Source organism: Somniosus microcephalus, chromosome 29 (assembly GCF_052327205.1).
Source record: "Somniosus microcephalus isolate GS21.2 chromosome 29, FLI_Smic_1.0, whole genome shotgun sequence".
NCBI classification, from domain to species: Eukaryota; Metazoa; Chordata; class Chondrichthyes; order Squaliformes; family Somniosidae; genus Somniosus; species Somniosus microcephalus.
Window position 1 is genome coordinate 38,953,087 of NC_141015.1, and position 13,599 is coordinate 38,966,685.

The 13,599-nt window shown below is 42.5% G+C and overlaps 1 protein-coding gene across 4 annotated transcripts in view; it reads left to right on the plus strand.

The window, feature by feature from the left end:
* The window catches only part of LOC147098670 (heterogeneous nuclear ribonucleoprotein D-like), a 32,339-nt gene extending 22,636 nt beyond the window's left edge, over positions 1-9,703 (plus strand). The window contains exons 3-9 of one of the 4 annotated variants that reach the window (XR_015074212.1): positions 1,155-1,313; positions 2,301-2,432; positions 2,645-2,738; positions 4,296-4,463; positions 7,203-7,314; positions 8,590-8,675; positions 9,316-9,703. Coding sequence is in view for 3 of the 4 variants with exons in the window: in XM_085970660.1 (XP_085826786.1) it covers positions 1,155-1,313; positions 2,301-2,432; positions 2,645-2,738; positions 4,296-4,463; positions 7,203-7,279 (630 nt within the window). In the remaining variant the exon portion in view is untranslated. The remainder of the gene's footprint in view (positions 1-1,154; positions 1,314-2,300; positions 2,433-2,644; positions 2,739-4,295; positions 4,464-7,202; positions 7,315-8,589; positions 8,676-9,315) is intronic. The other 3 variants (XM_085970661.1, XM_085970660.1, XM_085970662.1) reach the window with 3 other exon arrangements.
* The last annotated feature ends 3,896 nt before the right edge of the window (positions 9,704-13,599 follow it).

Here is a 13,599-nt window from a genome sequence, read left to right on the forward strand (position 1 = left end):
GAGGTTAATGCTTCAACATCACTGTCCTCCCCTCAAACACACTGGTTCGTTCATCAGAAATTGAATTTGCTTGTTCTGTTTTGGTGATTCTCACACTAACTTCAGACAGACTGCCTAAACCACGTCACAGCCTGTAACTTGATTTCTGGGCAACAACACCGATTACTTTATTAAAAACAAATATATATTCTTTCAAGTTAGGTGCTTTTTGTTGAATGTGCTGATGGATCTGGTCAGTTATGTGTATTCACCATCCACGCACACAATGTGCTAGCCGTAGAGGCAAGAAGCCAAGTTTTACGTAGCTGTCTACCTAGTTGCATAAAAAATATAACTGCCACCGACATTCCTGCTAAGCTGCGCAGTCACCTGCAAGGTTCTGTGCAGACTGCTCACTGGCGCTTCATGTGCAAAAATTTGAATGGGTCGAGCATTGGGGGAGGCAGTGCCACTTAGGGGCGACATTGACGGCCACCCTATTTTGTCGCAGCCATGTCCTGTACTTTGAAGCTTTGGGTTGCCTAAATATTCAGAACTAAACTGGGCAAAACTGGCTGTGAAAACCAAGCTTGGTTAACCTTGAATTGGGGCTGAAGCTTTGAGCAGTACTAAACCTTAATTTTACTTTATTCCAGCCCTATTAATAACACACTAATTTCAATAATTTCTTTAACACACAAATTGCTGAAAAGTGATTAGAAGCCCGTTCTGACTTTGTTTGAAACAGTTCAATATTGAGGATGCTAGGCTTTGACTGCTGTATGAGGATGCAAGTACATATTGAAGTATATTTAATTAGTGACATTCCAGCATGAGTTAATATCACCGGTCTTCAATGATTCGAAGTGGAATATAGGGCCAGAAATACTCTGATGTCTTTAACGGGGTTGCTGGCAGGGCAGTGATGGTAGTTGTGCGTGAGATGGGGGACAGATAGGGCTCATGCTTTCTAGTTTTATTCAATTATACCCTTTTTTTAAATAAATAAATAAACAAAACTACAAATCTGCCCAAGGCATTTAGAATTAAAAGTACTCCACTTGTAGGTTCGTATTTTAATTTTCACTTGTTCAAGTAAAATATTAGCTTGCTGACTGTAGTATGATCCATTCAACCAAAGCAGAATAAATCAGTCTTTTATTTTAAAATTTCAGGTATTGAATAAGGAACACAAACTTGATGGGAGAGTTATTGACCCCAAGAAAGCTCAGGCTATGAAGGGCAAGGAGCAAATCAAGAAGATCTTTGTTGGTGGTTTGGACCCTGACTGTCCAGAAGAGAAAGTGAGAGAATATTTTGGAACGTTTGGAGAGGTAAGACCTTGGTTTAGTTGAACAATAGTGGGATACATATATATGTACAGGAAACTTTGGTTTATCCAGAGGTTGTATGTCCGGAAACCTCGATCTACCGGCAGAAATCAGGAGCCGTTTTGTTAGGTTTTTTTTCTTCTCGTGGCTTTGTTTTCAACAGTCGGGCTCTGGAAAGTCTCTCTGAAGCTGTTGCTAAGCTACAGAGACGCTTCCAAGGTACGGGCCGACTGTTTACAAGCTGTTGCTAAGCAACAGTGTTTGTCATCAGATACGGAGATGAAAACCTCCATATGCTTCAACATTAACTTTGTATGTCCGGCAGTTTTGATAGATCGGCAACAGCTCGGTCCCGTCGGTGCCGGATATAACAAAGTTTCCTGTAGATCTATTTTGTGCAGTAAATGTATTCAGCATTCAAAAATATGAGCCTTCTAGTCTGGAAACTTGTATCACGACAGGTACAAGAAGATTTTAATTTTTTTCAAATTTTGTTGCGTTTTATCCACCATTCCCCAACTGGTCATTGTTTCCAGTTTGCCGCTGTTGCTGAGTTTTTTTTTTTAACTGGGCGCTGTGTGGGTTAACTTGCCTTTTAAAATGTACATATTTCTCTGTGCTAAAGCTACTGTTTCAATGCTGAGTTTGGTTGAAGCCTTCCTCGTGGAGTGGTGTCATGAGCACAGGCTAAGGCCCTTTTTCTACAGGAAATTAAATCGGAGGGCATATTGTTTGGAGTCCCACATTTCCTGAAAGTTGGGTAATGGTTTGAAATGGGTCATAGTCTCTTTAAGGGGGGGGGGGGGGGGGGAAGAAAAAACTTTATTTCCTGAGGTTTTAAAGAGATTTTTGGAGCTACTTTGCTGGTGAAGTTCTGCAACTCCAGAATGGGATTATGCTAAAGCGCAGCAAAGCTGTTCCCCACGGAATTTAGAATAATGAGTGCACACCTTTACTTGAGCAAAATAATGAGTTTGTTTTACTTTGTAGATCGAATCTATTGAACTCCCTATGGACACTAAGACCAGCAAGAGAAGAGGGTTCTGCTTCATCACATTCAAAGAGGATCATCCAGTGAAGACCATTATGGAGAAGAAGTTCCACGATGTTGGAACAAGCAAGGTGTGGCACTTCTTGCAATTGCGTAACAAAAATGCTCTGCGTGCTTATACCATACACTACCTTGTCCGACATCTCTCAAATTCCTCAAGTTAGAAATAAGTGAAAATCCCACATGATCCCACTCACAGTTTTAACGTGTTTTTGTATAATGTCTGCAGTTTCTCGCACATGTTCATAAATTTAATGGCTGCTGTGTGTGTTTCTTCCCAAAGGTTGAAATCAAATTGGCCCAGCCTAAGGAGGTATACCAGCAGCAGCAGTGGGGAGGCCGAGGTGGATTAACCGGAAGAGGAAGAGGTAGAGGAGGTATAATGTATGGAGCATTTGTGATCTTCACAACGGGGGACTCCATCCCTATTTCATGCTCCCCCCTGCCCCATCCTGCACAGCTTTGAGGTCATCACTTGGAACTCCAATCGTTTAGGCACAATCCTGGAATTCTTGCATTTATAACCCGGGGTTTATAAAACTCGTAACCCAGCTATCAGCAACCCTTGAATTATAGCAGTTATAACATGGGGTTTGTAGAAATAACCACCGCTATACTCGATCAACTTTGTCGGGATACCTATTGAGCAATATAAAGAAATTGGTGAATCCCTGGAGATGACTGGAAGTGAATAATTGGAAGGGGTTAAATAAAGCCATGAGATCAAAGCTTGAGAAGTTTACAAAAGTCATGACTACAATTTTGAAATTATTCCCATGTGTTCTTTTTATAATGCTGTATGTAAATGAAGTTTGTGTAACATTATTGTGCTCATCAAGGTCGGAAATGGACCACTTGCCTATTTGGGGCACCTCGTATCGTCTATTAAGCACTCCTAGCTGGTGTAGCATAAATTATGTAGAGTAAGATGCTTTGTTCTTGGCTCCATCCTCGTTCCTTCGGCCCAATCTCTCCCAACTGCATGAATGTAACATTCCTACTTTGCGGCCTCTTCGATTGCCCATTAGTCTCGGGCTTGACAGATGAATGCACCATGTAGTATGAAACAGAGCCATGGAGGACAAGTTGTTCTCAATTTTGATTCTTGCTCTTTGCTGAACTCTGCTGGGGCAGTGGGCATGGCTGCCATCCTCCTAAGTTAGAAAGTCAGAATGCCTACTTATCCTTTTTCCTCTGACCTATAGCCACTTGGGGGTGGGGGCGTGAAGGGGGCTGCTGATGGGGTGTTTATGGAAAGAGCTTGCATTAAAATAGCTCTATCATGCCTTCAGGCAGTGTCAAATGATCTTGCCTGCAATTAATGGGAAGCGTGGTCACTGTCACACAGACGGGTTTTTTCACAAGGTCCCGCAAACAACTATTGGATGAATGAACAGTTTCTGATTTTGGTGGTGATTGAGAGCAGTGTTGGCCAGGACATGGGGAAAACGCCCTGCTCATCAATAATGTCACTGGATCTTTCATGAAACCTGAATAGGCAGACGGGGCCTTCACCTGAAAGATGAGACCTCTGACAATGTAGCACTACCTCAGTACTGCGCTGGAATTTCAGCTTTGACTATTTGCTGAAGTTCTGGAGACGGGCTCAGATCCTCAGTCTTCTGCCTTGAGATGAGAGTACTACTGACTCAGCTAAGCTGGTGCTTTCTTTCCTCCCCCTCTGATAATTTGCCTTGGTAGTTCTCCCATATTCATCCATCTAACCCGCACCTGCAGTTGAGAGTATGAAGTAAATGGATTGCTCCAGTAAGGATGGAACGTGTCCTGTGCTACATGAAAATTCGTATTGGTCTCCCTGCAGGCCCATGGAGACCTATTTTGTTTTGGCTATTAAAGGAAAAGTTCACTTGTCAGAAACTATAGCTATTTATCTGTTTTGAATTGCTAACTCTCTTTTTGTTTGCCATTTCTAGGACAAAACCAGACCTGGAGCCAAAGCTACAACAGTAACTATTGGAGCCCAAGTTATGGAAATTATAACTATGGCTATAACCAGAATTATGGTGGATATAGTGGCTATGACTACCCAGCATACAACTATGGCTATTATGGTTATGGACAGGGATATGGTGATTATAACAGTAAGTTTCATAGACCAGGAGACACTTCTCAATAGTTTACTTGACAAAATCCAGTAAGTAGCCCCTTGATCTGTCAATCTGCTGAGTTGCTGATCTCAACTAATCTGTAGTGGCGAGGTATTTGCCAACAAAAGGAGAGGTGAAATGGAGGGCGACTTGCTTTGTCTCTCTAGCAAGTGGTTTGAGTGACGTTGGCAGACTTTACTCTGATAGTGGGTCACGCAGCTACCCACAGTAAGTACATGGCCACGAGAAACCTGAAAAGGGAAGATGATGGAAATACCTCCTAAAATTTCACCCAAAAACCTTGTTGCCTGGACCTCCTGATGGCTCACCTGGTTGTCAGTAGCTGAACCATATACACTAGGAAGGCTATTGGATTCCCAGACTGTGGTGTTAGTTCATCTCCACTTGGACAGTGGTAGGTATTAAAGAAAGACTTGCATTTCTATAGCGCCTTTCACGATTTCAGCACGTCCCAAAGCGCTTTACAGCTAATTAATACTTTTTGAAGCGTAGTCACTGATGTAATGAAAGAATCGTGGCAGCAAATTTGCACGCAACAAGCTCCCACAAACAGCAATGCTGACCAGACCATCTGTTTTAGGTGTTGGTTGAGGGATAAATATTGGCCAGCACACCGGGGAGAACTCCCCTGCTTCTCTTCGAATAGTGCCATGGGATCTTTTACGTCCACCTGAGAGCAGACACAGCCTTCGGTTTAACGTCTCATCTGAAAGATGGCACTCCCTCAGTACTGGCGCTGGGAGTGTCAGCCTAGATTTTGTGCTCAAGTCTCTGGAGTGGGACTTGAGCCCACGACCTTCTGACTCAGAGGCAAGAGTGCTACCCTCTGAGCCACCACAGCTGACACCTTGTAGTGGAAATGGCCTCGACGCCTCTGGGTCAGGGAGGGGATATTGCCCAGGGTTTCCACTCCTGATTTGCTGTCCAGCAGCCCCTTCTGGACACGTGCTTGTAGACATCGGATGAGATCAGGATCGGCTGCGATGCCACATGCATTTAAATAGCCTACTGAGATTCAACTCGCACGTGAAGAATGATCACCTTGGCTGAGGTAGCAGAGGTCCACTGGTGCCAGTGGAACCATAAAGCAGCAAGGAGTTGATACCTTTGGGAGACGGGAGAAAGAAATTTTCCTCCCTTACTTTTGGCCCCGGTATCTAACTTTTGCTAACTCCCTGTTATGCCCTGGAAAGTTTATAATATTTCAGGAATCCTCTCTCGCTACCTTGTGAAAGCGCCCTTTCATGCAACAATATAGTTTCAAAGCTTGCCCTGCTTCCCCAGAGTGATCTCTGTTGTGAAATGCTGGGATCTCCTTAATAAGCCGCTTCCTCAATCACCCCACACCTCAAGAAAAGGGAACCTGATCCTTTCAAGATGGCGGATCATAAAAGGATTGCACCAAATGTGGACCACAGTGGAATCCAGTTATAGTGATTGACCTGATCACCTGCCCAAAGTTGGTCACTGAGCAGGGCTGAAATAAGGCACCCCTGTTAAAGTTTAATCTTAGGCATATGTTTAACTTTCAGGGGTGTTTTACCCTGTCTGAGCAGTCCGCCAGAGATTTACACAGCTGCAGCGCTGCTGAAACTGCCTGCATGCTGTTTTTATTTAAAAAAAAAAGTCCACAGGATGTTGGTTGGAAGAATATCTAAAAGCTAAATTCAAATGAAATGGAAGTGCCTGCTGTGCCAGCACTGTTCTGCTGTTCAGTGGCAATGAGCACTGCTATGAATGGGCAAACCAGTTCCTGAATTGAATTTTTAGGCATTCTTACCGTTCAAAACTAACTCTTCCTTCCCTGCATAAACTGATCACACCTGATGGAATGTATGCAGGCTTAATCTAATTGGGGTGTGGCAAGCTGGATTTGATCCATACATCTGTGTGATCACGAGAAGCAGATTCCTCTTTATAGTCTAAAGATTAATGGAATAATGAACTGGACGTTGGTCTGCATTTTCAAAAATTATCTTACTGCCCAGCAATGTTCCCTGTAAGCTCCAGGGAACCCACGCAGCCGGCTTGCTGGCTTTTCAACTCAAACTGCATGCGTGGTATTTTTGAATGGCCTGTGCAGCCCCTTAAAGGGACCACGCAGGGCCAAACAAAATTAGAGGGAACATTGCTGCGCAGATAAAGTTGCAACTTAACTGCACGCATCTTAACCAGAAGGCTTACAAAGAACGGACTTGCAATTATAACACATTTCACATCCTCAGTGTCCCAAAGCACTTCACAGCCAACTGAGAAATGTAGTCGTTGCTGTTTAATGTAGGCAAACATGGCAGCCAATTTGCACACAGCAAGGTCCTACAAACAGCAATGAGATAAATGGCCATTCTGTTTTTGGTGCTAGTTGAAGGATGAATGTTGTCCAGAGTCCCCTGTGCCTCTGAATCGTGCTATGGAATCTTCTATATCCATCAGAATAGGCAGACAAGGCTTCTGTTTAGCATCTCATTTGAAAGACAGCACCACCGACACTGCAGAACTCTGCTGCACTGTAAGCGTCAACCTAAATTCTGTGTTCAGCTCCGAGAAGGGGCTTGGAACCGACTGTCTCCTGACTGAAGAGGTGAGAGTGCCACCAGCTGAGCCACACTGACACTTCTGACAAAGGTGTTTGGTGAACAGAAGTTTAGTTCAAAAGGTAGTCAACAGCTTGAGAGTTGACAAATCCTTTTCTTCAACTAATTTTACTTTCAGGTCAACCAGGCACCTATGGTAAAGCTCCTAGGAGAGGAGGAGGAGGAAGTGGCCAAACTCAGTATAGGCCTTATTAGATGACTTGGCTGTTCCGAAGCTCTCCATGAACAAGGTAAAGCCTATGTTTCACAGGTATTTGAGAAAAATGTGCACATTTATAATTAAAAAGCTAGTTCAATGTTGTTTTTGGTTTCAAAATGGTTAATAAAATTGCCCTTGCTTTAGCTCTTTTCCAGCTACCTAAACTTTTGTTATTTTTTTAAAGTTTATCTGAAACCTTCACTGTTCCACAGATCTGAAGGTACATCATTGGATCTGTTGTGGAAACTTTTTTTAAGCTATGGATTGAAGGTCAGCTACTTCTGCTAAAAAAAATGTTTTACCATTTTGCTAACTTGCATTAGATTTATAACTTAAATGCATGTGCTGCTGTGATGCCACGCAAAATGATGGTGATCGGTTGGGTGGAATGACTGGGATGGTCTTTATTGTAGGTTGTAGTACGTTACGGCAGCTTGTATTTGTCACGCATTGAAGTTGGACCCTGGTTTGCTAAAACCTAAATCCACCTTTTTTTGAATCATTGGATTATGGATATATAATTAATTAAAAAATAAATAGTGTTAACCTGCTATTTCACTGACCATTCTGATATGGGGTGGGGGGGAAAGGGAAGTGAAGTTTCTAAATTCACTTGGGACGTGGGGGAAGTTTAGCATGGATCCCAGCCAAGTATGCGAGGTTGGGGGAGGGGGGGGTTGTGAGAGGAGAGAGAGAGGAGGACTCGTCCCGTAGTCCGATCCATTGAGCTGCACTGTGGCCACTCCTGGTGACCTATACCCTGCTTCACGCTGAATTGTTCAGTGTCCATGGAGCATAATTCTCCTTGATTGAGACCCTCTTACAGCTATAAAAACACTTCTGGTGTGCAAAATAAAAACTAACTTGTGAACTTCTAAAATGGGTAATGATTATCAGATTGCAAAATTAATGAATAAACCACCCAGTGCTTTGGTGGAGCTGAATTGGTATGCATCAGCTTGACTATTTGCCTCCAGATTGAACTAGCTCTTTAATCTCTGTGCTTAGTAATCTAAATTCATAAATCAGTTATCTTTATGCTGCAAATATACTGCATTATTGTAAGTATTAAATATGGGTATAACTTTTTTACTCTTACTCCCATTTAACTCTCTCTTTTGAATTTTTGCATAAATATTTACAGCAGTAAATTGTGTAAGGATAACCTAGTCCTGTTTGAACACTTAATGAGTAAAAAGATCTCAGGTAATGTACCATAATGGGTTTTAAGAACATCAGAGCAGCAGCCTGATAAGAATTCTACCAGTCTAATTCTGACTTGTACCGTTATGTTTGTACCTGCCAGTGGGAGCTTCATTGCAGGCCATGTCACCATGACCACACGAGTCGCACAAGCCTGCACATTGTGGACAGAATTCGAGATGCCCTGTGGTATGGTCTCTTCCAACCTTCTGTCTCACCATAAAGATTAAAGACAGTTTAAAAAAAACTCTAATTATACACTTTCATTCACGCAGACATTGTTTTTCCTTTTTTTTAAATAAAATTATGTAGTCATATTTTCTTTACAGGCTCAAGTTAAGTGGTAATATAGCCATGACCTCCTGTTTCTTCAATGGATAAAGCCGTTCTTACACATTGTGCTTTCTTTTAATAGTGTGTAATTTGATAATGTACTACCAATTGCTAAATAATGCTTGCTTTTTTTCTTTCTATAGCTCAGTAGTGATGCGTGACTCATGTCTGTAATGTTAATGGACTTATATATTCTTACAGCGTCTGCAGTGTGTGAAATATAGTTTATGTATTGTAAATGCAGTTGACTTAACAACTGAAGGCTGGGCCCAAGAGCATGGAGGACTTGGGTAATTCCTTGAAGATAACGACCAATCAAACAAAAACATAGTTTTCACTCTTCAAACTAATTTTTTCTGCTAATCAATATTGCCAAAAAGAGTAAACATGTCTCGGCCAGCCCAGTACTTCACACAGTTAGTGTGTGCTTTTTTTAAAAGAAAAAAACAACGAAGGTAGAAGCTTAATCTTGGTGTTTGTCTCTTCTGTTTTCCAGGCGGCAGCAGTTATTATAACAAGAGGGAATAGACATCTTTTTGAAATCCTTTTAAGAAGTGAAGAAACCTGTCACAGATTTTGTTTTTGCATTATGGGCAGTGTTGGATCTGGTGGACTTTTTACGTTTTCCTTTGTAATTCTTCCTTTTTAAATGCAAAGTAATCCTTGATGACTGTGACATTTTTTTGTAAAGGGGACAAAGTTCTTGTGTGAAGTTTTTAAACTAATATAATGTACCACCATTTAGTTTTACTGCTGGTGAGCACATCGTGGATCAGTGTGGCAGATGTCAGGGGAAAAATGTGTTTTTTTTGTTGTATGAGCTCTGTGAAATATTTCCATTTGTAACTCCTCCTGTGTGATTAAATAAAACCGTTTGTACATGTTCTTTGCATCTCTCCCATTATAACACTCTACTCTGGCTTCTCCCTCATCGAAAAACATTCTAACTATTCTCTGTCACTGTATGAAGAAAGTATGTTCACAATTAATAGCATTCAGGATTTTTCCACTGCAAAGTGGCATGTTTAAGTGAGTTTACTGCAATAACTTGCCTTTAACTGAATTTTCTCAATGATTTTTGTATCTGCGGCCTTTAATAGAAGTTTTCATTACTAGGATGCCCGTCTGTGCACTTGTTCTCGCGGTAGTGAGGTTTGATTTCTGGTTTGTTAGCAACCGAATGGAGGTTAGGCTTTTCCTGAAAAATAATCAATCGGGCAAGTTTGCTGCCTTTGTAGATTTAATAAGTTATACTGCCTGGAAATGGGAAGAGACTGGGAACCATTGTACCCTGGGCTATCAGCATGCTTTGGTAGAGGTAGTAAGTTCATGAAGCAAGTTTGAGAGAACTCGGCATGCATATACTGTATCACATCCTCAGGGCATTGCAAAGCGATTCAATAACGAGAATTAAAGGGGCTGGCTTGGGTGATATGGTAATGTTGCTTCTTTCAATAACTGGTAAACTAGGTTGGTACAAAAGAGATGGGTTGCATCTAAACAGGGTGGGACCAAAGGGACTGGCTATTTATAAGAGGAAGACATTAAAATGCATTTAGCTTAGATATGTGGGGGGAGTGACTTCAAAAGCAGAGCTTGGAAGATGGACAAGAGAAATAGAATAATCAGGAAATGTAAACCAATCCAGAGAGATTAAAACTACCACAATTAATGTTTACAGATAAATGCCAATACCTAAATACTAAATGTCCGCTGTGGCTCAGTGGGTAGCTCTCTCTCGCCGCTTGAGTCAGAAGGTTGTGGGTTCAAGCCCCATTCCAGCAACTTGAAAGCATAATCTAGGCTGACACTCCAGTGCAGTATTGAGGGAGCGCTGCTCAGCAGGAGCTGCTGTCATTTAGATGAGACTTTAAACTCCCTCATGCTTTTATCACCTCCAGAACTGACTCTTCCATTGTTCCCCTGGTTGGCGCCTCATCCTCCACCCTCTTACCTGCTCATCTAAAACTCTGCTGCCTGTATCTTCTCCCACTTAATCATCGCCCCAGTTGCTGCTGACCTATGTTGGCTACTCGTCTCCAATTCTTATGGAAGAAAAACACAATTTGCCCATCACCGTCTAGGTCATGTTCAAGATCACCCAGTATCATTTTGCACATCACTAATGTTTTGACCTCTACTACCCCATCTGGTGATTGTTGCAAATATTTCACTAGCTCTTAACAGTGATTTTAATTTTTCTCACTAACTCAATATTTATATCCTTTGATCCTACTTTCCCCACTGTAAAGAAATATTCTGTGCTTATCAGATTACATCATTAATGTACTAAAATTTGTGTTTTGATGAATGTTTCCAGAAAATATTTACCAATGATGGGGCAAAGGGAAGGGGGTATGCTGGAGTTAGAGGAAGTGTGTTTGGGGAGGCTTTAGTGCTGGTAAAGGTTCGAGATACAGAAGGGTGCAACCATGGAGAGGTAGCCTTTTCTCATCCTTCACTTGTATTGTCTTTCTAAGCCAAGTGTTCAGTATTACTCCAAACAAGATAATCAGTGAATTCATTCACGTCTTCCCTGAATAATTAGTGACGAGCTCATGGGTACGGTAGCATAGTGGTTATGTTACTGGACTAATGAGCCAGAGACTGGAGTTCAAATCTCACCACGGCAGTCGTGGAATTTAAATTTAATTAACTAAATCTGAAATAAAAAGCGAGTATCAGTAATGGTGACCATTCCTTGAGGGAAGGAAACCTGTCCTTACCCGGTATGGCCTGTGACTCCAGACCCGCAGTACTGTGGAATGTATCTTGGCATTTGTAACTCTGGTGAATGAACCTGGGCTCTGGTAACATTGGAGAATGATTCTGGGCTCTGCCAATACTGGCGAATAGTCATGGGCTCTGGAAAAACTGGGGGGGGGAAAATACCGGCACGAACTTAGATGGACCAAATGGCCTCCTTCTGTGCCATTATCACTGACTCTTAACTGCCCTCTGAAATGGCCTAGCAAGCCACTCAGTTGTATCAAAAATCGCTATGACAGCAGTGGTTCAAGTCAGCGGCTGACCACCACCTTCTCGAGGGCATCTAGGCATAGGCAATAAATGCCAGCTTTCCCAGTGATGCTCACATCCCGTGAATGATTTAAAAAAAAAAAAAAAAGTTCCTCAAAATTCAGTGCAGCTTCTCTATGGGATGTTGCAGAACGACATAAAAGCAGAATCTGCTGGAAATAGCACAGACAGCTGACACCAGCAGAGGTGCAAAGGGCCAAATTGACTCCTGGAATCATACTGCACAGGACAAGGCCTTTCGGCCCATCGCATCTGTGCCGGCTCTTGGAAAGAGCTATCCAGTTCGTCCCACTCCCATGCTCTTTGATTTCCTGTGCTGACATTTCAATGCTGCTGAGTTTCCACCTGAAATATTAAAACCCACTTCCTCTTTAGAATGGTGGTTGCCTTGCTGTGCTCTTCCAGATTTTACTATTTTCATTTGGTTTCCATTTTATTTTTTGCATTAACCACAAGAGAATGGAACTTATCACCCGGCTGTAACAGACATTGCAATGTAATAATTATGTCGTGAGTTGGTTTTCCTTGCAGGGCAGTGTCTAGTTTCACCAGAATGTTACCAGGGCTCCAGCGGTTTATAAAAAAAAAAAAAAAAAAAAAAAAAAAATTAGTTTATGGAATGTGGGTGTCGCTGGCAAGGCCAGCATTTATTGCCCATCCCTAGTTGCCCCTTGAGAAGGTGGTGGTGAGCCGCCTTGAACCACTGCAGTCCGTGTGGTGATGGTACTCCCACAGTGCTGTTAGGGAGAGAGTTCCAGGATTTTGACCCAGCGACAATGACAGAATGGCCGATATATTTCCAAGTTAGGATGGTGTGGTGACCTGGAGGGGAACTTGGAGGTGGTGGTGTTGGGAAACTTCTTCACACAAAGGGTGGTAGAAGTGTGGAACACCACCCCCACCCCCCCCCCCCCCCCAAAAAGCAATAGATGCTAACTCAATGATTTTAAAGCTAAGATAGATTTTTGCTACCCAAGGGTATTAAGGGATATGGAGCAACAACAACAACTTGTATTTATATAGCGCCTTTAACGTAGTAAAACATCCCACGGCGCTTCACAGGAGTATTATAAGACAAAAATTTGACACCAAGCCACAGAAGGAGAAATTTGGCGAAAGAGCTCGAGCAACGGTGGGTAGGTGAAGTTAAGACATAGAATCATAGAAATTTACGCCACAGAAGGAGGCCATTCGACCCATCATGTCTGTGCCAGCCGAAAAAGAGCTCTCCAGCCTAATCCCACTTTCCAGCTCTTGGTCCGTAGTGCACATCCAAGTACTTTTTAAATGCGATGAGGGTTTCTGCCTCTACCACCCTTTCAGGCAGTGAGTTCCAGACCCCCCACCACCCTCTGGGTGAAAACATTTCTCAACTTCTCTCTAATCCTTCTACCAATTACTTTAAATCTATGCCCCCTGGTTATTGACCTGGGGGAAATAGGTCCTTCCTATCCACTCTATCTAGGCCCCTCGTGATTTTATGCATCTCAATTAAGTTTCCCGTCAGCCTCCTCTGTTCCAAAGAACCCCAACATAACCAATCTTTCCTCATAGCTAAAATTCTCCAGTCCTGGCAACATTCACGTAAATCTCGGCACCCTCTCTTGTGCAATCACATCTTTCCTGTAATGTGACCAGGATTGTACGCAGTACTCCAGCTGTGGCCTAACTAGTGTTTTATATAGTTCAAACATAACAAGCACGATGATCTGATTGAATAGTGGAACAGGCTGGAGGGGCT